Source organism: Mya arenaria, chromosome 8, assembly GCF_026914265.1.
Source record: "Mya arenaria isolate MELC-2E11 chromosome 8, ASM2691426v1".
In the NCBI taxonomy this organism is placed as follows: Eukaryota; Metazoa; Mollusca; class Bivalvia; order Myida; family Myidae; genus Mya; species Mya arenaria.
Genome location: NC_069129.1, coordinates 33,908,623 through 33,934,496, shown reverse-complemented (window position 1 = coordinate 33,934,496; position 25,874 = coordinate 33,908,623). Strand labels below are relative to the sequence as shown.

The window sequence follows — 25,874 nt, the reverse complement described above, 5'->3', positions numbered from 1 at the left end:
GTGTGGTACAGCTGATGTTGCCATACATCATGGGTGAGGCATAGACAGAGCTGCAGACATGTTCTTTAGTAAATGTGTGTTACAGCTGCTGTTGCCATAAATCATGTGTGAGGCATAGACAGAGCTGCAGACATGTTCTATAGTATATGTGTGTTACAGCTACTGTTGTCTTTAATCATGTGTGAGGTATAGACAGAGCTGCAGACCTGTTCTATAGTATATGTGTGTTACAGCTGCTGTTGCATTGAATCATGTGTGAGGCATAGACAGAGCTGCAGACATGTTCTATAGTATATGTGTGTTACAACTGCTGTTGCCATAAATCATGGGTGAGGTCTAGACACAGCTGCAAGCCTGTCCTATAGTATATTTGTGTTACAGCTGCTGTTGCCATAAATCATGGGTGAGGTATAGACAGAGCTGCAGACCTGTTCTATAGTAAATGTGTGTTCAGCTGCTAATGCCATAAATCATGTGTGAGGCATAGACAGAGCTGCAGACCTGTTCTATAGTATATGTGTGTTACAACTGCTGTTGCAATAAATCATGGGTGAGGTCTAGACACAGCTGCAAGCCTGTCCTATAGTATATGTGTGTTACAGCTGCTGTTGCCATAAATCATGTGTGAGGCATAGACAGAGCTGCAGACATGTTCTATAGTATATGTGTGTTACAGCTGCTGTTGCCATAAATCATGGGTGAGGTATAGACGGAGCTGCAGACCTGTTCTATAGTAAATGTGTGTTACAGCTGCTGTTGACATAAATCATGTGTGAGGCATAGACAGAGCTGCAGACATGTTCTATAGTAAATGTGTGTTACAGCTGCTGTTGCCATAAATCATGTGTGAGGTATAGACAGAGCTGCAGAACTGCAGTGTAGTATAATTATGTTACAGCTGCTGTTGTCATAAATCATTGGTGAGGTCTAGACAGAGCTGCAGACCTGTTCTATTGTATATGTGTGTTACAGCTGCTGTTGCCATAAATCATGGGTGAGGTATAGACAGGGCTGCAGACCTGTTCTATTGTATATGTGTTACAGCTGCTGTTGCCATAAATCATGGGTGAAACAGACAGAGCTGCAGACCTGTTCTAGAGTATATGTGTGTTACAGCTGTTGTTGCCATAAATCATTGGTGAACAGACAGAGCTGCAGACCTGTTCTATAGTATATGTGTGTTACAGCTGCTGTTGTCTTTATTCATGTGTGAGGTATAGACAGAGCTGCAGACATGTTCTGTAGTATATGTGTGTTACAGCTGCTGTTGCCATAAATCATGTGTGAGGCATAGACAGAGCTGCAGACATGTTCTGTAGTATATGTGTGTTACAGCTGCTGTTGTCTTATATCATGTGTGAGGTATAGACAGAGCTGCAGACATGTTCTATAGTATATGTGTGTTACAGCTGCTGTTGTCTTATATCATGTGTGAGGCATAGACAGAGCTGCAGACATATTCTATAGTATATGTGTGTAACAGCTGCTGTTGCCATAAATCATGTGTGAGGTCTAGACAGAGCTGCAGACATGTTCTATTGTATATGTGTGTTACAGCTGCTGTTGCCATAAATCATGGGTGAACCATAGACAGAGCTGCAGACCTGTTCTATAGTATATGTGTGTTACAGCTGCTGTTGCCATAAATCATGGGTGAACCATAGACAGAGCTGCAGACATGTTCTATTGTATATGTGTGTTACAGCTGCTGTTGCCATAAATCATGGGTGAACCATAGACAGAGCTGCAGACCTGTTCTATAGTATATGTGTGTTACAGCTGCTGTTGTCTTTATTCATGTGTGAGGTATAGACAGAGCTGCAGACATGTTCTATAGTATATGTGTGTTACAGCTGCTGTTGCCATAAATCAGGTGTGAGGCATAGACAGAGCTGCAGACATATTCTATAGTATATGTGTGTAACAGCTGCTGTTGCCATAAATCATGTGTGAGGCATAGACAGAGCTGCAGACATATTCTATTGTATATGTGTGTTACAGCTGCTGTTGCCATAAATCATGTGTGAGGTCTAGACAGAGCTGCAGACATGTTCTATTTATATGTGTGTTACAGCTGCTGTTGCCATAAATCATGGGTGAACCATAGACAGAGCTGCAGACCTGTTCTATAGTATATGTGTGTTACAGCTGCTGTTGCCATAAATCATGTGTGAGGTCTAGACAGAGCTGCAGACATGTTCTATAGTATATGTGTGTTACAGCTGCTGTTGCCATAAATCATGGGTGAGGTATAGACAGAGCTGCAGACCTGTTCTATAGTATATGTGTGTTACAGCTGCTGTTGCCATAAATCATGTGTGAGGTCTAGACAGAGCTGCAGACATATTCTATTGTATATGTGTGTTACAGCTGCTGTTGCCATAAATCATGTGTGAGGTATAGACAGAGCTGCAGACATGTTCTATAGTATATTTGTGTTACAGCTGCTGTTGTCTTATATCATGTGTGAGGTATAGACAGAGCTGCAGACATGTTCTATAGTATATTTGTGTTACAGCTGCTGTTGTCTTATATCATGTGTGAGGTATAGACAGAGCTGCAGACATGTTCTATAGTATATTTGTGTTACAGCTGCTGTTGTCTTATATCATGTGTGAGGTATAGACAGAGCTGCAGACATGTTCTATAGTATATGTGTGTTACAGCTGCTGTTGTCTTATATCATGTGTGAGGTATAGACAGAGCTGCAGACATGTTCTATAGTATATGTGTGTTACAGCTGCTGTTGTCTTATATCATGTGTGAGGTATAGACAGAGCTGCAGACATGTTCTATAGTATATTTGTGTTACAGCTGCTGTTGTCTTATATCATGTGTGAGGTATAGACAGAGCTGCAGACATGTTCTATAGTATATTTGTGTTACAGCTGCTGTTGTCTTATATCATGTGTGAGGTATAGACAGAGCTGCAGACATGTTCTATAGTATATTTGTGTTACAGCTGCTGTTGTCTTATATCATGTGTGAGGTATAGACAGAGCTGCAGACATGTTCTATAGTATATTTGTGTTACAGCTGCTGTTGTCTTATATCATGTGTGAGGTATAGACAGAGCTGCAGACATGTTCTATAGTATATTTGTGTTACAGCTGCTGTTGTCTTATATCATGTGTGAGGTATAGACAGAGCTGCAGACATGTTCTATAGTATATGTGTGTTACAGCTGCTGTTGTCTTATATCATGTGTGAGGTATAGACAGAGCTGCAGACATGTTCTATAGTATATTTGTGTTACAGCTGCTGTTGTCTTATATCATGTGTGAGGTATAGACAGAACTGCAGACATGTTCTATAGTATATTTGTGTTACAGCTGCTGTTGTCTTATATCATGTGTGAGGTATAGACAGAGCTGCAGACATGTTCTATAGTATATTTGTGTTACAGCTGCTGTTGTCTTATATCATGTGTGAGGTATAGACAGAGCTGCAGACATGTTCTATAGTATATTTGTGTTACAGCTGCTGTTGTCTTATATCATGTGTGAGGTATAGACAGAGCTGCAGACATGTTCTATAGTATATGTGTGTTACAGCTGCTGTTGTCTTATATCATGTGTGAGGTATAGACAGAGCTGCAGACATGTTCTATAGTATATGTGTGTTACAGCTGCTGTTGTCTTATATCATGTGTGAGGTATAGACAGAACTGCAGACATGTTCTATAGTATATTTGTGTTACAGCTGCTGTTGTCTTATATCATGTGTGAGGTATAGACAGAGCTGCAGACATGTTCTATAGTATATTTGTGTTACAGCTGCTGTTGTCTTATATCATGTGTGAGGTATAGACAGAGCTGCAGACATGTTCTATAGTATATGTGTGTTACAGCTGCTGTTGTCTTATATCATGTGTGAGGTATAGACAGAGCTGCAGACATGTTCTATAGTATATGTGTGTTACAGCTGCTGTTGTCTTATATCATGTGTGAGGTATAGACAGAGCTGCAGACATGTTCTATAGTATATTTGTCTTACAGCTGCTGTTGTCTTATATCATGTGTGAGGTATAGACAGAGCTGCAGACATGTTCTATAGTATATTTGTGTTACAGCTGCTGTTGTCTTATATCATGTGTGAGGTATAGACAGAACTGCAGACATGTTCTATAGTATATGTGTGTTACAGCTGCTGTTGTCTTATATCATGTGTGAGGTATAGACAGAGCTGCAGACATGTTCTATAGTATATTTGTGTTACAGCTGCTGTTGTCTTATATCATGTGTGAGGTATAGACAGAGCTGCAGACATGTTCTATAGTATATTTGTGTTACAGCTGCTGTTGTCTTATATCATGTGTGAGGTATAGACAGAGCTGCAGACATGTTCTATAGTATATTTGTGTTACAGCTGCTGTTGTCTTATATCATGTGTGAGGTATAGACAGAGCTGCAGACATGTTCTATAGTATATTTGTGTTACAGCTGCTGTTGTCTTATATCATGTGTGAGGTATAGACACAGCTGCAGTCATGTTCTATAGTATATGTGTGTTACAGCTGCTGTTGCCATAAATCATGTGTGAGGTATAGACAGAACTGCAGACATGTTCTATAGTATATTTGTGTTACAGCTGCTGTTGTCTTATATCATGTGTGAGGTATAGACAGAACTGCAGACCTGTTCTATTGTGTATGTGTGTTACAGCTGCTGTTGCCACTAAGCATGGATGAGGTATTGACCGTGCTGCGACATGTTCTTGACCTGCAAGAAGTGAATTGGCTGCTCCTGCTCTCCTTAGTCTCAGTCACCATCGTCTGCCTTCCACACGCTGACAAACACTTCTTAGGTATGGATACAGTCAGCCTATATAAAAAAAATATACTGATAAATCAAAGTAACATACCTTTTGTTTGCTTCCCAACAAAATTGTCCTTGATTAAGTCCTGTGTTAGCTTCCTCTACTTATTGCCTCTCAGTGTTGATTGAAAAATTGTACCGGTAATAATATATGATTGTTGTTTGGTATTATCCTTATAACGGAAAAAGTAAAAAACTGTTGTAATGTTGACTGATATGTTTGCATAGTCACATCTATTTGGGCGCTTTTGATAGGAAAATTTTGTAATAATTAATGATGAAGATTCATTGGTTCCACAAGGCACTAAGGCTGACATATGCAAAGACACAAAAACTATGTTTTCCCATAGAAGTATTCTTGCGAAAGCTTGAATTGAACTAGGTCCACCACTACAAATTTTCAAAACCGGTGCTTAGACCTTTCACCTGTGGAGACAAGTGACAATACAGGGTTATTGAAGAACATTTAATTGTCACATGTGATTCCATTGGAAGAAAGGTTGGTTCCCCTGTCTCATGAATATTCATTAAATAAAGATTTCGTCAGTCAATTTTTCCCGAGTAATGTAAGTGTAACAGAAGGAAGTGCGGTGGTTGCCGACAATGATATGTATGAAGCTAATTATGCAATCTTTTGTTTCCAGACTTCACAGACGGCCTGCTACAGGAGGGTCTGGAGAGCTGTGACATGGAGAGTACAGTAACTGGCCTGTTGTTGGCCAGGCAGGCCTGCCTTCAGGGACCCCATGTCTATATGTCATACCCGGACTGGTTCCAGGTGGGTGGATGCGTAGTTTCTTTCCTAGAACATGGTCTATTGGTGAAATGTCTGCGTCTTAATTGACACCAGTACTGGTTTCTGTCCAAGATTGTAGCATGGTTCTTACACCTTTCAGTCTTAATCCAGCTGAAATAAATTTATGTAATATATTGATATGTAACGAAAGGTACTTAAAATTTGTAGAACATACTAGCTGCATGTGCAAATCTGTAAGTGGATTATTTGACTTAAACAAATTGAGATAAAATAAAATCATACACCACTAAAATTTTAGTATTGTTCAAATTACAATAAATATTTTTTTATAATTTACCTGAAATGTTGTAAGTTGTCTGTATAATATTGCAGAAGACATTTTCTGATGGTGGGACGTCACCAGCTAGCACCCGGAGAAGTTTCACTTTCTTTATAAAGTTTCTGTCTGATCTCATGCCGTATGAAACTGCCCAGCATATAAAGGTGGGGGATAACGAATGTTTTGTGTGTATGAATATGTATGACAAGTGTCTCAGACCTGACATGGAAAGATTCCCCATATGAGGTGACATTGAGGTTTTTATTCCTTTCATCCAAGAGGTTTTACAGTTAAAGACGATCTTTCTTTTGGCTGCTTACATTTAAATTGAGATCTGGTTTCAACAAAATCCATTAATGATTCTATATAATCAGCAATTAACAATTACAATACACCTGCACAATGAAAGTATTTCAAAATGACCTAGAACAATATTAGATTTCCTCACAATATGGACTCATTTTGCAGTCTTTGCCTTAATTTTTTTTCAGTACTTGTCCTTTCGGGCAAGTGATTGAAGAAAACCACTTGCAAATAAACAGTTTTACTTGCCCAAAAAACCCCAATAAAAATCAAATTGTAGTGTTCATCTATTCCCTAAAGGATAACAGCAAATTGAAAACAAGGTCTTCAGTCATCTCTAAGTCATCATCATCATTATACACCTCAAAATACTTAAAATTCATCTTTTTGTAACCAAAACCAAAACACAAACAAGAGATTTAGCATTTAATTAATAAGCATCCAAGTGTCAGGCAGACGCTAAGATGCTTATTAATTTAATACTATAAATGCTTAGCACGCGGAATACTTTGACGTCACCAATTCATGGGTAAATATATGAAAGTCAATATCAAGAACGTTCATTCAGGATTAGTAAATTGTAATTTAAACCATCTCAAATGTGAATGCTTTCTAACATTTAGAATCACCATATTTGCAGGTCCATATACTGCGACCCCCATTTGTTCCGAGCAAGTGTCGTCAGCTGCTGGCAGACTATATCCTCCTCGCTAAAACAAGGCTAGAAGACCTCAAGGTTACATGTATCAATTTCTTTCGCATAAGTTCGCTTCGGGTGAAAAAATAATTGTAATTCATTTTAGTTTATGATAGATCTCTTGATAGAACATTAAATGTTGTTGTCATTCTGAGGTTATGTGCTATCTAGGCCCATAATTAAGAATAGTTTTAAGTTTGACCTGTGCAAAATAAGCTTCGCTCAAGTGTCATTAAAGTAATGTGCTAAAAGCTTCGCTAAAGCATTTGATCTAAAGGACAAAGCTTTTTCAAAAAGGCAAAGGTTTAGTGAAGAAATGATGCAGCTTTAAAAAAAACAAAGGCAAAGTTTCGCAAAAGCAGCTCTTAATCAAGCTTTGGGTTTTTTTGTCACAAGGAGTCTAGACTAAAAAAAAAGTGTTTTAATTAAATGACAAAAAAATCTTCTTTATCCCATTCCTATTTCAAGATAAATTTTGTAAATAATCATAAAACTTTAAATTTAATATATATATCAGCTAAATTTAATATATATATATCGGCAAATTTCACTATCATTGCTATTCATATATTTCATATTTGTTACCATATTTGTGTAGGAAACATTGGACAGTATTGAGGATCAGACAGACCCTGACAAGGTTTGTGTTATTCATATATATATATTTATATCTATTATCCTAACATATGTCTCGTTAAATAAGTTAACTATAAGTTCAATTTAGAAAAAATTAACGTTTTTTGTCTGTTTTAATTGAAACTTGAGTGTATGTTGATTAATGAAATTGACATGTACTAACTCTCCCATTCCTTGCGTCAGAAATAATGTCATTTTTGATTCACTGAATAGCAGAAATATTATATAACAAATTTCTTTCTGTTCATTTGCTTTTCATTTCTTACTTGTTCATGCTGTGTATTATAATTCTTCAACAACTGAATTCTAGAAGATAAGAAGTCAACATGAATGTTAAAATCACTATTATCCATAATTTTAATAATCCCATCATTGTCATCTAGTTAACGACCATGTCTATCCTCCAGTCCGGCAAGACCAGTGTGTCGGTGGAGGTTGACAGTGCGGTAAGTGTGTATGCTGGTACAGGCCGGATCCCCAGCAGCGTGTTGGAGGCCAGCATCTTCAGGAAACCACACTATGTCGGCCACTTCCTGCCTCTGCTCCTCACACCAAGACCTGTGAGTAAAGGATGCAGTTTTCTTTACAAAAAAGTGATCATTATACCCCAGCAGACAAAAGTTTGAAAGGGTATATATGAGTCATCCTACAGCTGATCAGTTGGCAAAAGTTTGTGGAGCAAACTTATCCACAAGTTTTTGAGATATCACTCTGATACTTGGTACTCATCATATTAATGCCTGACATAATTTGAGTGACCTATGGCCATTTTGTCGGAGTTATGTGCCCATGAATATGATATAACAGTTATGTTCAAAAGACTAGCAACCAAGGGAAACAACAACACATAAAATTAATGTCAGCATAAACACAAGTTGTTTCCCCTTAAGTACAGCTAAATTTTGCTTATTAAGCAGAATGCAGAGTAAGTAACAGAAATTGAAGTATGCATAAAATATTCTATACAGTCCAATATATTTACCTCAGAGACAGCTGTTTTACGCAAGGGCTTATCAGTAATGCAAATCACATAACTGTTAATACCCAATTAACATGAGACTTCTGAAATGAAATATTGATAAAAGCGCATGCACTTTGTTGGTAAATCATTACAGATAGACAGTTATTTTTGGACAGTACAATTTCTCCTGCTGGATCAACAGGAATACTGATACTGTATGGGAATTTGCATTAAGAATGTAATTGAGATATAATTAGGTAAACTGTCACAGCCTTAGAATTATTATCACATATGTTGTTATTTTTTTCAAAGAAGAAGTATCATCTAGTCTTAAAGAGTATTTGTCTTTGTCATGTAGTAATACATTGGTCATAACTTGAAAATTGTTATGATAAACAGGCGGTCCTTTGTAATACACATATTTTCATGATAGTATGAAACTGTTGAGTGCCATTTCTCATTATGATTTCAGTTACCAGACTTCCCAGATGCCAAAATGAAACTTATTGCTGCCCTTAAAAGGTATTAAGACATACCGTTACAATGTTTTTCACTGTAATAAAAAGTATCACACCTCCATCATGAATGACACAAAGCCATTGGTTCAGGACTGGTCTCCATGTGTGACCCCATATGTTTCCGTATTGCGTCACCAAACTATACTGTATCTAAATGGCGACTATTTTCCGATTCCCTTGAATAAATGAAACATAAATTTAACAGGTTGTCGATGTGATATATATGTAGTTGATCCAAAATGGGATATGTGGGGTGCAAGGAACCATATTCAGGTTTGAGCTTCGCTTTCACCAGATATGGTTTCCTTTTGTCTGTATATCCCATAATGGGTCTCTTACTAACCCAGTAACATTTTATGTTTTTATAACAGTAAAACTGCATCACTGGAGGTAGTCTGGGTCTGGACGACCGAGTTACAATTTTCCAGTCTGTTATGAAATATCAGTGTATTTTAAGTTTGAAGTCGTTAAACCGACTGTTTACTACAACACCGATTATGTGTTGCGTTGTGGAAATCGTGCGTTGTTATTGGCGTCATCGTCAGCATGGCGTAAATGTTTTAATTCTGGCAATAATTCCAAAACTGTCCGTTCGAGATAATTACAGGAAACTTTGTGCACATGTTACTCACGAAAATATGCTCATGTATTGTAAGGCCCATATAAATCTTACTTTAAAGATGGTCAATTAACTTGGCCATAGTTTGAAAAAGTCATGCTGGAGTAGTGTCTGTTGTGTCACGTCCACAAGTATTACACCTACACTCATGAAACCTTATTGGTCAATATTGGCTATTGTGTACCTACCATTTGTCACATTGCCTTTTGGGTTAAACAAGAGTTAACGCCTTGACTTAGTAAAAATGGACTAACAATATTGTGTCGCATGAACCTCCAAAAGTGTTGTACCTACATAGGTATGTTGATCAGCATAGGCTGTTGTGCACTTCCATTTTTGTAACATTTTACTCCGTCCAACAAGAGTTAGGGACCTTTAGGCTTACATAACAATGGCAGAATGTTGTTCAGTTTTATAATGCAAATGCTCTTGTTGTTATTTTCAAAATATTCATTTAACCATTCCTGTGTCCAGGTGTTTGTTCCTAGATGCCCTTTTAAATTGCACGTGATTTTGATTTTAAAGTGCGGACAAGATACCCCCTTCGATGTACACAACTTATGAGACGGCTTGTAAAAATGAGGCCACACAACTGTTACAAGGTACAGTGAACATTTTGGGTAAAGTTTTGTAGTCTTTTTAATTTTTGGAGAAAGACAAATTTTAATGTGTTCAACCACTAACATTTAATTTTTGGAGGAAGACAAATTTTAATGTGTTCAACCACTAACATTTCCCATTGAGTCAAGTCATGATAATAATTTAAGAAATTACCATAAATAGCACCTTAAGGTTATCATGAAAGAGTTAGTTTAATTTTATAAAGAAATACCTATTCTATCTTTTGTAGAAAAAGGTCAAAGTATTGTCATAGCCTTCATGTCATTGTCAGTGGTGTCAATGTAGTGTTTTTTTGGGGTTAAATAAAAAAAAATGGTAAAGATATTCAAAATTAATGATACTTGTGAGTACAAATGGTGTAAGAGACAATACACACATGTATAGGAAGGCCCACACCTGAAGATAGTAATAGCCGAGTACTCCGCTGTGGATTGAAATGAACAGGTGTGTGTTGGCATTTACTATGCGGTGCTCTTACTACCTTAAGTAGTAATCATTTGAATCAAGTGTTTTTTATGGTTAACTTGTGTGTTGATTGTATCAAAGCTTCCAACAGAAATAAATTCCACTTTAAGATGTGTAGTAAGTTGGGGACCGTCTTTATTTAAACAACATTTGTACATGCAAGCATATGTTTGTTACATGCTACGGCATATGAATGTTACCATAACATGTGAATCTGACTGAATACAAAATGGCATTGCAGGTTGAATAGTTGCTGGTATATGTTCAACGCTCAGTGCTCGTTCTTGACTGGTGAAATCATACTACAAGTACTCCTACACTACTTGATGCTGTTGGCACAAAAACAAAGCAGACCCATAATTCGACACACTGGTATTGGCTTGCTGTGTGACCTGCTACTCTGCAAGCCTTGTTATGGGCTTCCGAACGTGTCCTCCGGTCATCTGCTCTGAAAACACGTGAAACATACTTCTTTCTTCATTCTTGTATTACAGGGGTGTTTATGGATCTTGACTCGGACGATGACATGGAGTTATCACCCCTGGAACATCTTCAGTCAAGTCTCCAACATCTTATCACAGGAAAGGAAAAAACGGCCAAACATACTGGTAATAAAAACCTCTTTACCGGTAAAATTGTCTGAAGATACTTGTAAAGATGGTTCTTGGAAGTCTGTTTTGGCACAATTATTTTTCATCTTATCATGTGATGTTAATTGTTGCCAACTCTGTTGAATGAAACTCGCTCTTTTATTGTGCACTGTTTTGTTGTTATGATAGAGATGGAGCTAGTGTCTTGTGTTTGCGAGAGGGTGGAGGGGGTGCTGTCACTGACCCCCCAGCAGACTCTCGACCTGCCACTGTGTATCACCCTCAACATTCATGACTCCATGATGGACATAGGTGTCCTCAAGGTCAGGGTTTTTAAATGTGTTTGTTATCAGGATTAGAAAATGTTGTGATAACTTCATATACAAAGCCATGTACATTTATTTAACAGTGATACAATATGTATAAATCTTTTAAGATATACCCGTTGCTCATTTATTTCATGAATCAGGGGTTCTATAGATCAATGTTAATCCTGGATTGAAAGCTTTGTACAACTTTTTAACAGTTGTAAAGCTGTTTTTTGCATAAAAAACTGTGGTGTTTTTGTGTAGACATTTACATCAAAAACTGTGGTGTTTTTGCGTAGACATTTGCATAAACAACTTTAGGTGTTTTTTGCATAGACATTTGCATAAACAACTTTAGGTTTTTTTGCATAGACATTTGCATCTAAAACTGAAGGTGTTTTTGTGAAGACATTTGCATCAAAAACTGTAGGTGTGTTTGTGAAGACATTTGCATCAAAAACTAGGCATCAACGCTAATGCACTTCATGGCTTTGCAAAATCGTGGCCATGTGTTCATATACTGCATGAACGCACCAAATAAGAATCAATCCTTAAAAGTAAGCTTGCTATTCCTAGGTGGTTGATATGATACTGAACGCTGTGTGTGAGGGGCTGCACTCCCACCTTGAAACCCCTACGCCTTGCCCCCAGTGGTTGTCACGGTTACTCATTGGGCTGGGCCAGTACCCCGTTGTCATGGAAACCCTATTTCTCAGGATTTGGAGCTTGGTGTTCAAACAGGTGATGTGATCTCTGGCTTTTTTAATGGCAGGCAATGGATATTAACTCACTTGTCTTAATTGTGTTAGTGGACTTGATGCCGTTGTCTAACTTGATGTTCTGTTCTAATGTTATATTGCTGATCATTCTCATATTCTTTGTAACTTTGTTATTTTATTTCATGATCTTATTCTTGATTTTCAATGATACCTTGCTTGATCTTGTTGCCTTTGAATTTCAGCATAGAGCATTAAATGAACAACATTTATCTGCCTTGGCTGCAATACTTGTTGAGATCTTGTTGCTTGGAAAGAAGTTGCCATGGATACAGAATGAAACTATTCAATGCTTTCCTGTGGTTGTCATGGATTCCCTGACAATGAAGACTGAAGAAGAAATGAGATTCTGCTTACAGTAATTTTGATTTTAATATCCATACTTTCAACAACTTGAATAGCAACAAAAAATAATCCAGCCTATACTGAAATCCAGTCACATGCTGCAATTTTTAAGTAACATCTGTTTAAATACTCTTCTTTAAAATATTGCCTTATTGGTAGTGAAGTATATCAGATAGCCTGCAGAGCGTGTTTGGTTAATTTTCAGACTGACTACTTTATTCCTGCGCTACTTGGCACTGAGACTCACAGACCTCGAGGTACTTGACGGATGTCCAGTTGTCGTGAAAAAGGTGGGTTATTATAGCAACAATTCTGTTATATCAAGATTTCGAAATATGGTCTTTTTGTTGGCTGGATTTTTCATCGAAAAATTACGGGTTATAGAATGACGAAAAACGGGCGGTTCGGGGTGGGCGATAACAATTCTGCGTTAAAGTTTTCATTTTATGTAATAAAATCAAGAGTTTTTAGACTATCTGCGCATGCGCGCAGGTAGTCTTAAGACCACAAACTCCAAAGAACTACTTCTATTCATGTCGTTTTAACCCATTTTTTTGTCTCAATGCGCTCTATGTTTAGCAGAATGACGTCGAAACCATACAAATGGATTGGTCGTGTTGCAGTCTGAGTATGAGTTTTTGCTTGTTCGACTATTTCCGCGCTGTAATTATGTATCCTGGCGTTTTATTTTTAGCAGAATATAACTATTTTTAGATCGTTATATTTATCAGATTAATGAGGGTCAAGATAATGGAGGCTCTGGTAGGAAGATAACATATACAGTATTGATATTCACTCTAGTTTAGCCCATGATGTTTCAGAAACTATTACTGACCGCAAGTGTCCCATCGCCTGCAGGATTTGTTATTTAAACCTGACGTGACCCTGAAGCACGCTTATTTGTAATGGTGATTTTTTATTTGACTTTTATGAGATAAGAAACAAATATAATTATTGTCTTCGTGTTAAAATAGTTGTATCTCAGGTTTCGCATTGCTAATGCTTCAAATACTATACATTGTAATTTACCTGCTACACAATAACAAGATACTATTCATTCTATCATTTTAGGCGTTTATATTTGTAATGAGATGTTTTCATTTTTGCATAAAAGCTTCGTTCCGGTGTATTCTTGGCATAGTTTTAGACATTAGGCTTTCAATTTATATAAGCACACATGCCCTGATACAACAGTGAGTCATGAATATCTTTGGTGAAGCGAAGTAGTTCGGATTAAACCTGTTTAACATCCAAAGAGTACGAAGCATTTATAACAGCACTAGTACTGTTTCTACACAGGTACTTACATTAAACATAAATAACATTAAATTTATCAATAAACTTTAAAAAGCACAATCCTATCCTCATTCATAAAAACAGACTAGTTCCGATAATCTAAAAATAGTTTCAACTTCATTAACTGACCTATATTCTAAACATAGTTTCTACATACATTAACTGACCACATGTTTGTCCTCACCGCGGGAAAACGACCATCTGATAAGCTCTGCATTTTAAAAGGTATTATTGCTAAAGTTGCTCGTAAAAATAAAATCATTTTCCTTAAAGAATTAAAACGTGTAAGTTCATACAATTTGTCTAGGGTATGCTATCTAATCAAAGCACCGAAAAACCTTTAGACGCGATTGAAAAGAGCATTTACTGTAACTTCAAATCATGGGTGAAAGTTTTCCGTATTAATACGGAATTCCGTATTTTCGGTCTTCTCAGGGGTCATTTTTCTAAATTGTGTAAATCCGGTGAGTTTTTCAGGGGGGGAGGAGGGGGTTCCCCAAACCCCATCATCAACATCGCGATCTACTCAAAATCGAAGACAAAACAAAGTTAAATTTACTGGTTTCCCAATTTCGTTCTATAAATAGCGTTGCCATAAGTGGTAAAATTCTGTCGGCGATATCATCTGAAAGTGAAACAATCAGAATTTCAATGAATGAAAATTAATAGCATACATAAAAAAGTGAACAAAATTCAATACGAAGTTCAGTTTTTTAGTTGTTAACTCTACAAATTATTTTTTTAAAATGATAGTTTTTCGTTCTGTGTAATTGTTGTTTACCTCATTAATATACATAATTCTTGTTTTAAAATAACAACCAATCAATTGTGATAATCATTGCAAAAATAGTTAAAATATACCCATTAAGAAATCAATTCTCGTAACGGTCGATACTCTCGCTCGTTAGTGTCCATTGTTTGGTGAAAGGTCTCTAATTGGTATACAATAGAATTGTGTAGGTGAAAGTACCGCTATCAAAACTTCGCTAATTGACATCAGTGCTAATTTGAAATAGGGGTCCTTTGTTGACAGTTTGCAACTATCACAACAACTGTCAACTAATTGATTGAGGTCAATTGTATACACACTTCGTACTGTATTATTGTTGTTTATCTCATTAATATTCATAATTCTTGATTTAAGATATCAACGAATCAATTGTGATAATCATTGCAAAAATAGTTAAAATATGCACATTAAGAAATCAATGCTCGTAACGGTCGCTACTCATTCGCTCGTTAGTGTCCATTGTTTGGTGAAAGGACTCTAATTGGTAAACAATACAATTGTGTAGGTGAAAGTTCCGCTATCAAAACGTCGCTATTTGACATCAGTGCTAATTGGAAATAGTGGCCCTTTGCTAACAGTATGCAACTTTCAACTAATTTGTTAGGTTCAATTGTGTACACAGCGGGGATTAGAGGGACCGTAAATTGTCCTCTTGGCAACTAACCAGATTCGTTACTTCGTCTATAAATCATGTATTTTGTGATTTTTATAGATTTTTTTGCGAGTACTCGAGTAGTGATTTGGTACTCGAGTACTCGAACGTTCGATCGAGTACTCGGGTACTCGTTGCCATCCCTAATATTTTTTGATATGGGTTAACCCGGGTCAAAATTTAGTTCACAAGGTCAAATCTTAGGAAAAATATTTCCACATCATAAATTCAACATTTTTTTTCATATCTTGATGAAACTTGGTCAGAATATTTGTCTGCATAATATCTTGCTTATTTTTTATATCGTTCATCCCTGGTCAAATTCTAGGTCACTAGGTCAAATCTTCAAAAATAATTCCAGGTCATAAATTCAACAATTTTTGTCAAATCTTTATAAAAAATACTTTAAACTATATAGAACATTAACATGTTGTTACTTTAATGTAATCTGTGAGTATGAATAATATAATTTTGAGTAGAACTAGAAAAACAGGTATGTAGTTTTGTCTGTTTTTCATGACTGTGCTTAAAGTCAACGGTAATTTGAACCTCAGTTTATGTTTTAGTACTTAGTTTCAGGTATTTTTCTAAGCGATATTTAAAATGTGTTGCTAATGATGTTTATACTACAAAATATTGTATTCTGTTTTGCACAATTTGTTCCAGTTCATTTACCTGGCTACAAGACTGACACCTGAGTTACGTTATCATGACATGGACATGCTGGTTGTCATGGGAACAAGCAGCTGTGTTAAGGCCATTTTTACCTCTGATGTGTTCCAGAAAATCCTGCAAAAACACATGGTAAAACACCTTTAATTTACTATAAGCTTGTCTGTTTTTGAACAGGGCTGTGACCCTAACCCTGACATTTTTTCCATGGTGGTCTAATACAAAATATTGAGCTTGGTTCATATGCCATTGTCTGATACAAAATATTGAACAAAGGTGGGCATATTAAAATCGGTCTGTTCGTCCGTGCATCTGGCTCGATTTCTTGTGACCAGACTGTAACTTTCTCTTGTATGGACTGATTTTAAAATAACTTGTGTTTGAAATACCAAGACGACGTGTCTCTACCTCTCAGGTCAAGGTCACACTTAGTATTTGTTTACTATGGCATGCTGCATATAAGGACATAGAGTATAGGTGGTTGTGTTTGGGCTTTAACTAACTCTTGTATGGACAGATTTTAAAATAATTTGCCAGGTATGTTTGACATATCAAGACAACGTGTCGCATCAAGACTCTTTCCAAACAACTTTTGAATCACACTTGGGTACCAGTTCGGGGGCATTCGTCATAAGAGTGACAGCTCTTGGTAGTATATGCTTTCTAGAGATAGATAAAGATATATCATTGATATTATGATATTTCCATGTTTTAAACATAGTTTGTTTATTCTTGTATAAATAATACAGGTATTAGAACATTTCATAACATTTCAGCTGACAGTAGGTGACTGGTGTCAGTTTGAGTCCAGTGTCAGTCCACCACATGATCTGCTTAGCAACATTGATAGGTAACTCATAAGATATTAAGTATGTGTACAGCATTAAAAACATTAAACACATAATTTAACAATATATTGAAGATATGTATATTCATGTCAGTTCTATATATCATTATATATGTATAGCTGTATGATTGTGTATTCTTCTAAAGAAATAAACGGACTGTGAGTAATTGCAGTTCCAAAGAGAAAAAAAGTATGTGTACAGCACTATTGTAGTGAAAAAAACCCGTACATTTCCACCAGTTTAGAATTATTTAAATTAATGAAATCCCAGTTGCAATTAAAAATTTGTTGGTTGTATAAATATGAATTTATTGCTAGTGCTTGGAAGAGAAAAGAACATGCACATGCAGTAATGGGACATCGTAACCAATTTTCATATTAAAACCCTTACAGGCATGAATACATCAGATGGATGGTATACCACTATTTCATGGCGAGGGAGGAGCAGTCACCATTACCTCCAAGTATCAGACATGTCACTTCGGAAATCCTTCATGAAGTCTGCGAATTGACCATGAGGTTGTATGAAATGTAATGTTTGGTTAAGATTTAATCAAATATACCGGTATACATCATGGCTCAAATGCAAGTTTGAAGGGCGTAACATATAGGTAACTTTCAATATGAATACTTGAGTCTCTTTGGAAATAACCTATCAATTGATGAAAGTGAACAATGTGTATATATGATTTATCATTAATGTATATCATGCAGGGCTCCAAATGGAGTGAGGGGATGTGAGAATTGTGCAGACAGGACATATGGAAACAACAGCCTGCATGTCCTCACCAGCCTATTACAGGTCAATAAAGAGCATGCTCAATTGAGTGGTCTATCTTTTGTATTTTACCTGTTTAAGATGTTCTTCTAAAGAATTAAGTGGCTGGGGCTCGTTGACATAGCCCTCTGACCAGTCAATTTGGATATAATTATATTCAGATATTTTTTACTATTTTTACCATTTTACTTTTAAATATTTAAAAAAATAAATTAAAATTAGCCCCTTTTTCAATTGTTGATAAAACCTTTGTGACATTTTGAATCATGAAAACTTATATATTTTGAAGTGCAGTTTTTGTTTGAAAAACATAACTCATAACTCATAACTAAAGGTGCCATTTTTCAGGAACTTACATGGGCCATATCAACATCTCCAACCCCCCAGTTACCATGGTTACAAGAACAGCTGAACAGGCTCCTGATAGGCTGTACAGATGACACTGGCAAACAGACTGTTGTTAGCGCTTTCTTCAGGTAGAATAAAAAAACAAATACTTGTATACTCACATGGTTTTGGTGCTGTATAATCTTAACAATTTTATAAATTATTTGCATTTCCGGCTGGACAATGACAAAGACGAGATAATTTTGTCAGAATGATACATTAAAAGACATGTCATTAACTCAACATCAAACTCAAGTTTATTATGCTGAATAATGTTTAAACTATAGATTTTTTTACTCATAGATCTTATCACAGTAATAAACTGTTTTACGAGGGCTTACTGATTATATTTTACTCACTGGTCTAAAATGTGGAACCATATACTGAAAGGTGAAAGTGTGTGTTATATGAATGCCCCTTCATCTTGAACTAGATTGTCTGGTGTACATGTGATGTATTGTATGTTCTGTGTTGTAGGTTGTGTGTATGCCTGCCGCCTCACCTGCTGTGGTCAGATGTTCCCCATGTCGTCACCTCAGCAGACCATCCAGGTGTCACCTCTGCTGTTGACACTATCAACAATCTCCTGGTATACTGCATTATTTCGGGTTTATATTTAGGGGTTAACGTGTATAAAGCCTGGCTCTTACTCTAACAATTTCAATTCTATTTCCTCCTGACACCTTATAAGGTTATTAAATTGATTAATTGGGACAATAATGCCTCAATTTGGTCTTTTTGTGTCAATCCTGACTCTAACCCTCACAATGGGGATATGAATGCTGGCAATTGTACCCTGCCATGAATATGAATTACAGCAATATTTTCAAGGCTAAGAAAGATTCCTCACTTCTGTTTAAATATCTTGTATAATCCTAAAAATTGCGTAGCAAATCAAGTTAAATCATGAAATAGTTCTTTCTATTCATAGTGAATCGCCATAAAATTGAACTCACATCTACCCACAAAAAAACCCACATTGGGCATAAGTCTTAATGTGGGAAAACCCTTAGCACCTAACCTTCATTCCTTTCTAACAGATAAACATTGCAAAAGAATGCTGTATTGCTGTAAATAAATATTGGAAGAATTAACACTTTCCATGAATTATCTACAAGTTCAGCATTATTGTATCAATATTATATGGTTTAAATAAGTGTTTCATTTCAGGTTAAAATCTTAAGTACAGGAATGGTCTTTCCAGCAGGTCTGACTACCCATATAATACAGGTACAATGGCTAAACTTAACTAATTCTTTTTGGTAGCCTTTTGTCGTTCACACATAAGTGTTTTTTTTTCTTTTAGAAAATAGTATTTCATTTATATGTTTTTATCAGCATGTTTTTACTTTAGATGAGGTGTCAGAATACCATTATGTACATGTATGTGCAATAAAAACATATATTAAATTTAGTTCAGTTAAAAATCATCACAGTTGACTTTTTTCAGTTATGACGCACCTGTAATAATATATATGTATATTTCCAGTCTGTCCGGATGTGCTCATCAGCAGGGTGTGGAGGAAGAATGTTGGATGAACTGTGTCTCCGCTGCCCTGTCTTGCATGTCTCCATCCTGGTAGGTACAGTGTTCACATGAGAACCGGCTTGTAACACAAATTGATTTGCTAACAAACCTTGACCTTGGGTATGTTCCATCAAGAATCATAGCAGCGGCATTCATACCTAGAATAGATTTTACACATTTTGAAAGTTCTAAATCACTCTTGAGGAACTTAATGACATTTTTGTTGAGCTTGTGTGCGGTGAGCAAAACGTAGTTGTCACCATGGTAGTTCTATGAATGTGCATGACACAAAGGCGAGTCCGTCTGTACTGAACCTTGTCCGGGCTATATCTTGACCATGCATTATAGGATTTTTAAAAAACTTGCCATGAATGTTCACCATGTTGAGGTGGCTGTTTGCTCACAAGACCAAGATCTTACCTCAAAGGTCAAGGTAACGTTTAGAATTAGAGGGCAAAGGTTGAAATGATCCTTGTCCAGGCTCTATCTAGGATTTTCCAAAAAAATGCCATGGATGTTCACCATGATGAGGCAGAGTGTTGTAGGTTTCACGTACAGAGTATGTCCAGCAGATTGTCTGTCTGTCTCTCCGGACTGAACCTTGTCCAGGTGTATTTTACCATGCAATAATAATTATCTGCTTATTGTTCAACTCCATTTTATGTTGTGTTGCAATTGCATGAAAGAGTATTACTGGGGTATGTCTGTGTCAAAGACTGTTTCAGTTTGCTCAACATGTTGCCATTTAGCATCTATTATTCAAGTTTAATTAATTTGGTAATGTTTTGAAGAAAATTGTTGATTCTCCGTTCATGCAAAATATTTTTGTTAACAGATACTCCCCAAATTTCAGCATCACCCATCACAAAAAACCAATGTTTCAATCTATGAGTATTGTGTGTGTGTTTGTTCAGGTCAACAACCTTTGCGTGTGGCCGCTGCTCAATGTCCCAGAGTTCCAGGGTTGTGCAACTATTGGGTTTCTCAGTAAAGAAAGGTATGTGTTTGTTTGTTTGGTTGATAGTTATGCAAGCCATTTCTCATTGGAACACAGGGATTTAGTGCTTCCACCACAATTAGTAAACAAGGTTTATGGCAAACATTTCCAGGATGGGAAAAGAACATGCGTATGGTTATCTGGTAGAGGACTATAGGTTGATGTCAATGCTCAAACTTTTACCTCATTCCATCAGTGGGAATTAATGGGGAGACATTTTGTTTTTGCTTGAATTGTCTGTCTGTCTGTCCATCTGTCCGTCACAAATTGCATTATTCTTGAACCACATTCGGGATTTTGAAATAACTCGCCACAAATATTCACCATATTTAGACAATGTGCAGAGTGCATGTTACAACAGCTGGGTTTAAGGTCATGGTAACACTTAATGGTCAAATGTCATATGATTACATTTCGTGTCTGCTCAATATTTCTTGAACCTCTTGAAGCATTTGAAATAACCTGCCACGAATATTCACCATATTGAGATGATGTGCAGAGGGGGAGACATCAGTTTTTTATTACAAACGGAACCGTCTAGTTTCTTGATAATTTAAAAATTAGTTAATCAGATTAAGAGTACTTGCTACACATGGGAATTTTCAATGTGAATATATGTACTAAATATCATGTTGATAAATGGTGAACATCTGTACCAGATATCATGTTAAAACATTAAATTTTAAAAGTTATGGCCGACATTGAAATTTTGGCAAGTTGCCAATGGTAGTATAAAGACTATGGTAGCACTCTGACCTTTGACTAAAATAATTGACAGAGGTCTTTCCATCATAAACATGTCACCTTGTGTTTTCAGGTGTGGAGATATCAACAGTGTGGATGATCACTGGCTCTGTGCTGTGGGTCTGTTCTCTTGTGTGATGAACTCATCGGAAAGGTGATATTCTTTTGGATGAAAATTATTAATACAAGCTACTAGACATGAAATTGTTGAAAGGTTGTAAGTGAGTTTATATATTGATTGAAATTTATACAAATTGTGTTCTTAGTTTAGTTTGATAGTGAGTTTTCCTGTGTTTACTTTACAAGGTAGCACATGTACATGTACAAACATGGCCGTTCTTGTTAGGATGGACTCTAATGGGGAGTATAATCCAAGTCATTCTTAACATTGCAGAGAAGTAAAGCAGGCAATCAAAAGTCTTGGAGAAAAGGAACAGGTAATGCTTATGATCTGTGAAGGGAGTGCATAAAGTTGCTCAATTGTCTGTCCTTTCATGTGTCCATCACACCCTTGGCTGGAGAAGAACTCGAACACTATGGATGGTATATTCATGAAACAACAATCATAGACACAAGTGCAATGTGCAAGAATCATACTCAGCTTCAGTCATTGCTTAAATATTTTCCAATTTCACTTTTATTATTAAGTAAGTAAGATTTGGAAACATTTGTCCAATCATCTCCAAATTTGGTCAGAATGTGTATGAGCAAGTTTGTTAACCAGCCATATCGCTGAGTCCCTCAAGGGTCATAGCCCATTACCTAAAGATGTTTCCTAAAATCGGTCTACTCCGATCAATAACTTTTGTAACTTTTGTCCAATCATAAAGAAATTTGGTCTACTTGCAACTTGTGTATGAGCACTGTATCTGGGACAAGATTGTTAACCAGTCATATCGCTTGAGTCACTCAAGAGTTATTGCCCTTTAATTATAGAAATACTAAAATAGATATTGTCAGATCAATAACTTCAGAAGTCTCTGTCCATTCATTACCAAATTCGGTCAGAATGTGTATGGGTATAATATCTTGGACTATTATGATAACTAACTAAATTGCTTGAGTAACTGGAAAGTTATGGCCCTTTAATTATAAAAATTATTTTAAATCGGCCTTTTCGGATCAATGACTTTAGATGTTTTTGTCAAAAGAATGTGTATGGGCAGAATATCTCTGTTAGGATAGATAACCAGCCACATCATTCTTGTTTCTCCATAGTTATGACCCTCGATTTGGCAAAAATCTATTTCTACAGTGTCAGTTCTTTAAATTTGGCTAACATACAACCAATTATCACCAAACTTGGTGTCCCTAAATTGGACAGGCATATTTTGCAACAGTTGGTGGCACTTTTTATTCTTATTTTTAGTCTGGAGCATTTTCTTATGACTACCCCTGCTTTTGTATCAAACACTTAAAAATTCTTCTGTACTAACTTTGGCGGGGGATATGGCAATCTGTGTTTGAATCTTCGTCCAATTTTCCAAATTGTTTGTGTCTGCTTTTTTATTCCGCAAATGATATGAATGATTTTAAAATCACTTTTTAAATCCTCTCAACATTCAACTGAAGTGTTGATGGCCCTGCTACTGTCCAAAATAGTTTGACATATGTATAACTGGTAGTTTAAAACATTAGAATTGTAAAGTAACCTTTTCTATTAAGTATTTTGTGCTTTCTTTTCTGAATTTGTACCATGTCGTGGAGCATACATCATTTCCAATGACAGTGTTGTTAAAGCTATTTCACATTTTTATTGCTTGAAGGAAACATCATTATAAAATAATGCAGGCTGATAACTATTATAAATACTTGATTAATAAATGAAAATTTTTAAGCCTTTAGTAACAAATACATAAGTTGATATCTGTGTGTACTTCAGGTCCTGGAACTGGCCTTGGAAATAGTTGTGCTGCAGTTGTCATATGAGCTGTATCTAGGAGAACCCAAGGTAGGTGTGGACAAATGGTAGCTTAAGTTTCTATACCAAAGGTAAACTTTTAAACCGCAGGTAAAATATTTATGTTAAGACATTCCAGAGTAAGGAGTCATGTCTATTTCAGAGACCCATTGTGATCAAACATCTGGAGGCCAGCCTCCAACCCCTGTTGTCCCAGTCAGGACAAGAAGGTGTGGCCCATCTCCTCTCAGGTGGTGTGGATGAAAGGTCAGCAGCCTGCTGTGCTCACCCTGGCTCCCTCACACACAAACTCACTGTTCTCAGGTAAGTAGCATCCCTTACACACTATTATTAGGTAAGTTAAAGTCCCTAACACACTTTTCTTGGGTTGGTTCAAGTCCCTGACACACTATTCTTGAGTAAGATAATGTCCCTGTGTCCCTGACACTCTTATCAGATTGGAGAAAGTCCCTGACACACTTTTCTCGTATAAGTTCAAGTCCCTAACACACTGTTCTAGGATTGGTGAAAGTCCCTGACACACTGTTCTTGCGTAGGTTATAGTCAATGACACACTTTTCTTAGGTAATTGTAAGTAATTGACACACTTTTCTTGGGTAAGTTCAAGTCCTTGACACACTGTTCTTGCGTAGGTTATAGTCAGTGACACACTTTTCTTAGGTAATTGTAAGTAATTGACACACTTTTCTTGGGTAAGTTCAAGTCCCTGACACACTGTTCTTGCGTAGGTTATAGTCAATGACACACTTTTCTTAGGTAATTGTAAGTAATTGACACACTTTTCTTGGGTAAGTTCAAGTCCTTGACACACTGTTCTTGCGTAGGTTATAGTCAATGACACACTTTTCTTAGGTAATTGTAAGTAATTGACACACTTTTCTTGGGTAAGTTCAAGTCCCTGACACACTGTTCTTGCGTAGGCTATAGTCAATGACACACTTTTCTTAGGTAATTGTAAGTAATTGACACACTTTTCTTGGGTAAGTTCAAGTCCCTGACACACTGTTCTTGCGTAGGCTATAGTCAATGACACACTTTTCTTAGGTAATTGTAAGTAATTGACACACTTTTCTTGGGTAAGTTCAAGTCCTTGACACACTGTTCTTGCGTAGGTTATAGTCAATGACACACTTTTCTTAGGTAATTGTAAGTAATTGACACACTTTTCTTGGGTAAGTTCAAGTCCTTGACACACTGTTCTTGCGTAGGCTATAGTCAATGACACACTTTTCTTAGGTGATTGTAAGTAATTGACACACTTTTCTTGGGTAAGTTCAAGTCCCTGACACACTGTTCTTGAGTAGGTTAAAGTCCATGACACACTTTTCGCAGGTGAGTCAAAGTCCTGGGCACAATGTTCTGATGTAAGCTTATGTCCATGACACACTGTTCTTGGGTTAGTAAAAGTCCCTGACACACTGTTTTCAGTTAAGTTAAAGTCCCTGACTCACAAACTCAATGTTTTCTAGTTAGTTAATTTCTTTAAAACCTGTTTAAATACAAATCAATGTAAGTCGTCCATGTTCCATTGCAGATGTGTCAGCAGAAACATGGAGGTGGTGTCTCCAGTGATAGCTGACAGTATGGACCTGCTCTCATCTCTACTCCTTCTTTACTCCAAAGTGGTGGAGGCCTATGACGGAGGGGACACTGATCATGACCTGGTGGCGGAAGCCATTGATGGAGGGGGCAATGTTTATGACCAGGTCTTGTCAATCATACCTAAGCATATTTTACTGATTGATTCTATCATGTTGTTAATATTATAATGATTCCAGTATTTTTAGATGTTTGCCCATTTTGCTATGAAATATGTATATATTCACTCAATGAAGTAGACAAATATGCAAAAGCTTTTGTTTTTGGCCATATATCTGTTCAAATTCAAGATAATATCATTGCAGTATGTATTATTGTCAAGTAAAAAAGCATGAGTAGCAACCATATTCAAATGCAAGTCCCATCACTCTTTCTCTTAATTAGTTGACTTTTGCTCCAAAGTCAAACATTATAAGGGTCTGTTTTGTCTGTAGGAGATGTTGCAGGTCAGCAGCTTCATACAGGGACTTATCAGCACTTTCAGTGTGGCCACGCTACAGCACCTGGACCAGGTAGTAGATGGGAATAATCAAAATCAATTTCATAATTGCATCACATATCCATGTATGCATTTCTCATTTTGATCAATTTATGAATATTTTGGTTATGAAGCAAGTGAGTTAAGTGAAAAGTTTTTTAGGTTGTTTCTTGTAGGTTTTGTGGTAAACTTGGTGTCAGTGTTAGGGTCAGAGTGATGTAAAAGCTTACCTTGGCCATAACTCAAAAACCAGAACAGATATTTAATGAAACTGTATACACATATTGCCAGTGACAATACTTAAAATTGTTCAGCTATTCTCTTTGTTGGATTGAATAAACTACAATAGATCAGTGTTATTGGAATTCGCTCTTGTTTTCATATCTAGTCTCATACTTATCCAATCATTAAAAAAAGTTATAAGATAGTAGACCTATTGAAATGACTGAGCCT

At 36.5% G+C, this 25,874-nt stretch overlaps 1 protein-coding gene across 1 annotated transcript in view; it reads left to right on the top strand.

Annotated features, from left to right (window-relative positions):
- The window catches only part of LOC128243439 (Fanconi anemia group A protein homolog), a 42,645-nt gene that overhangs the window by 15,869 nt on the left and 902 nt on the right, over nt 1-25,874 (top strand). Inside the window, exons 10-37 of the mRNA XM_052961226.1 lie at nt 4,665-4,806; nt 5,462-5,595; nt 5,947-6,057; nt 6,837-6,932; nt 7,492-7,533; nt 7,937-8,089; nt 8,963-9,012; nt 10,153-10,229; nt 11,208-11,321; nt 11,493-11,626; nt 12,188-12,352; nt 12,573-12,745; nt 12,938-13,022; nt 16,137-16,274; nt 16,919-16,992; nt 17,383-17,508; nt 17,704-17,791; nt 18,116-18,243; nt 18,632-18,743; nt 19,325-19,384; nt 19,644-19,733; nt 20,597-20,679; nt 21,497-21,577; nt 21,818-21,860; nt 23,306-23,374; nt 23,487-23,647; nt 24,879-25,050; nt 25,378-25,455. Coding sequence (XP_052817186.1) covers nt 4,665-4,806; nt 5,462-5,595; nt 5,947-6,057; nt 6,837-6,932; nt 7,492-7,533; nt 7,937-8,089; nt 8,963-9,012; nt 10,153-10,229; nt 11,208-11,321; nt 11,493-11,626; nt 12,188-12,352; nt 12,573-12,745; nt 12,938-13,022; nt 16,137-16,274; nt 16,919-16,992; nt 17,383-17,508; nt 17,704-17,791; nt 18,116-18,243; nt 18,632-18,743; nt 19,325-19,384; nt 19,644-19,733; nt 20,597-20,679; nt 21,497-21,577; nt 21,818-21,860; nt 23,306-23,374; nt 23,487-23,647; nt 24,879-25,050; nt 25,378-25,455 — 2,979 coding nt within the window. The remainder of the gene's footprint in view (nt 1-4,664; nt 4,807-5,461; nt 5,596-5,946; nt 6,058-6,836; nt 6,933-7,491; nt 7,534-7,936; nt 8,090-8,962; nt 9,013-10,152; nt 10,230-11,207; nt 11,322-11,492; nt 11,627-12,187; nt 12,353-12,572; nt 12,746-12,937; nt 13,023-16,136; nt 16,275-16,918; nt 16,993-17,382; nt 17,509-17,703; nt 17,792-18,115; nt 18,244-18,631; nt 18,744-19,324; nt 19,385-19,643; nt 19,734-20,596; nt 20,680-21,496; nt 21,578-21,817; nt 21,861-23,305; nt 23,375-23,486; nt 23,648-24,878; nt 25,051-25,377; nt 25,456-25,874) is intronic.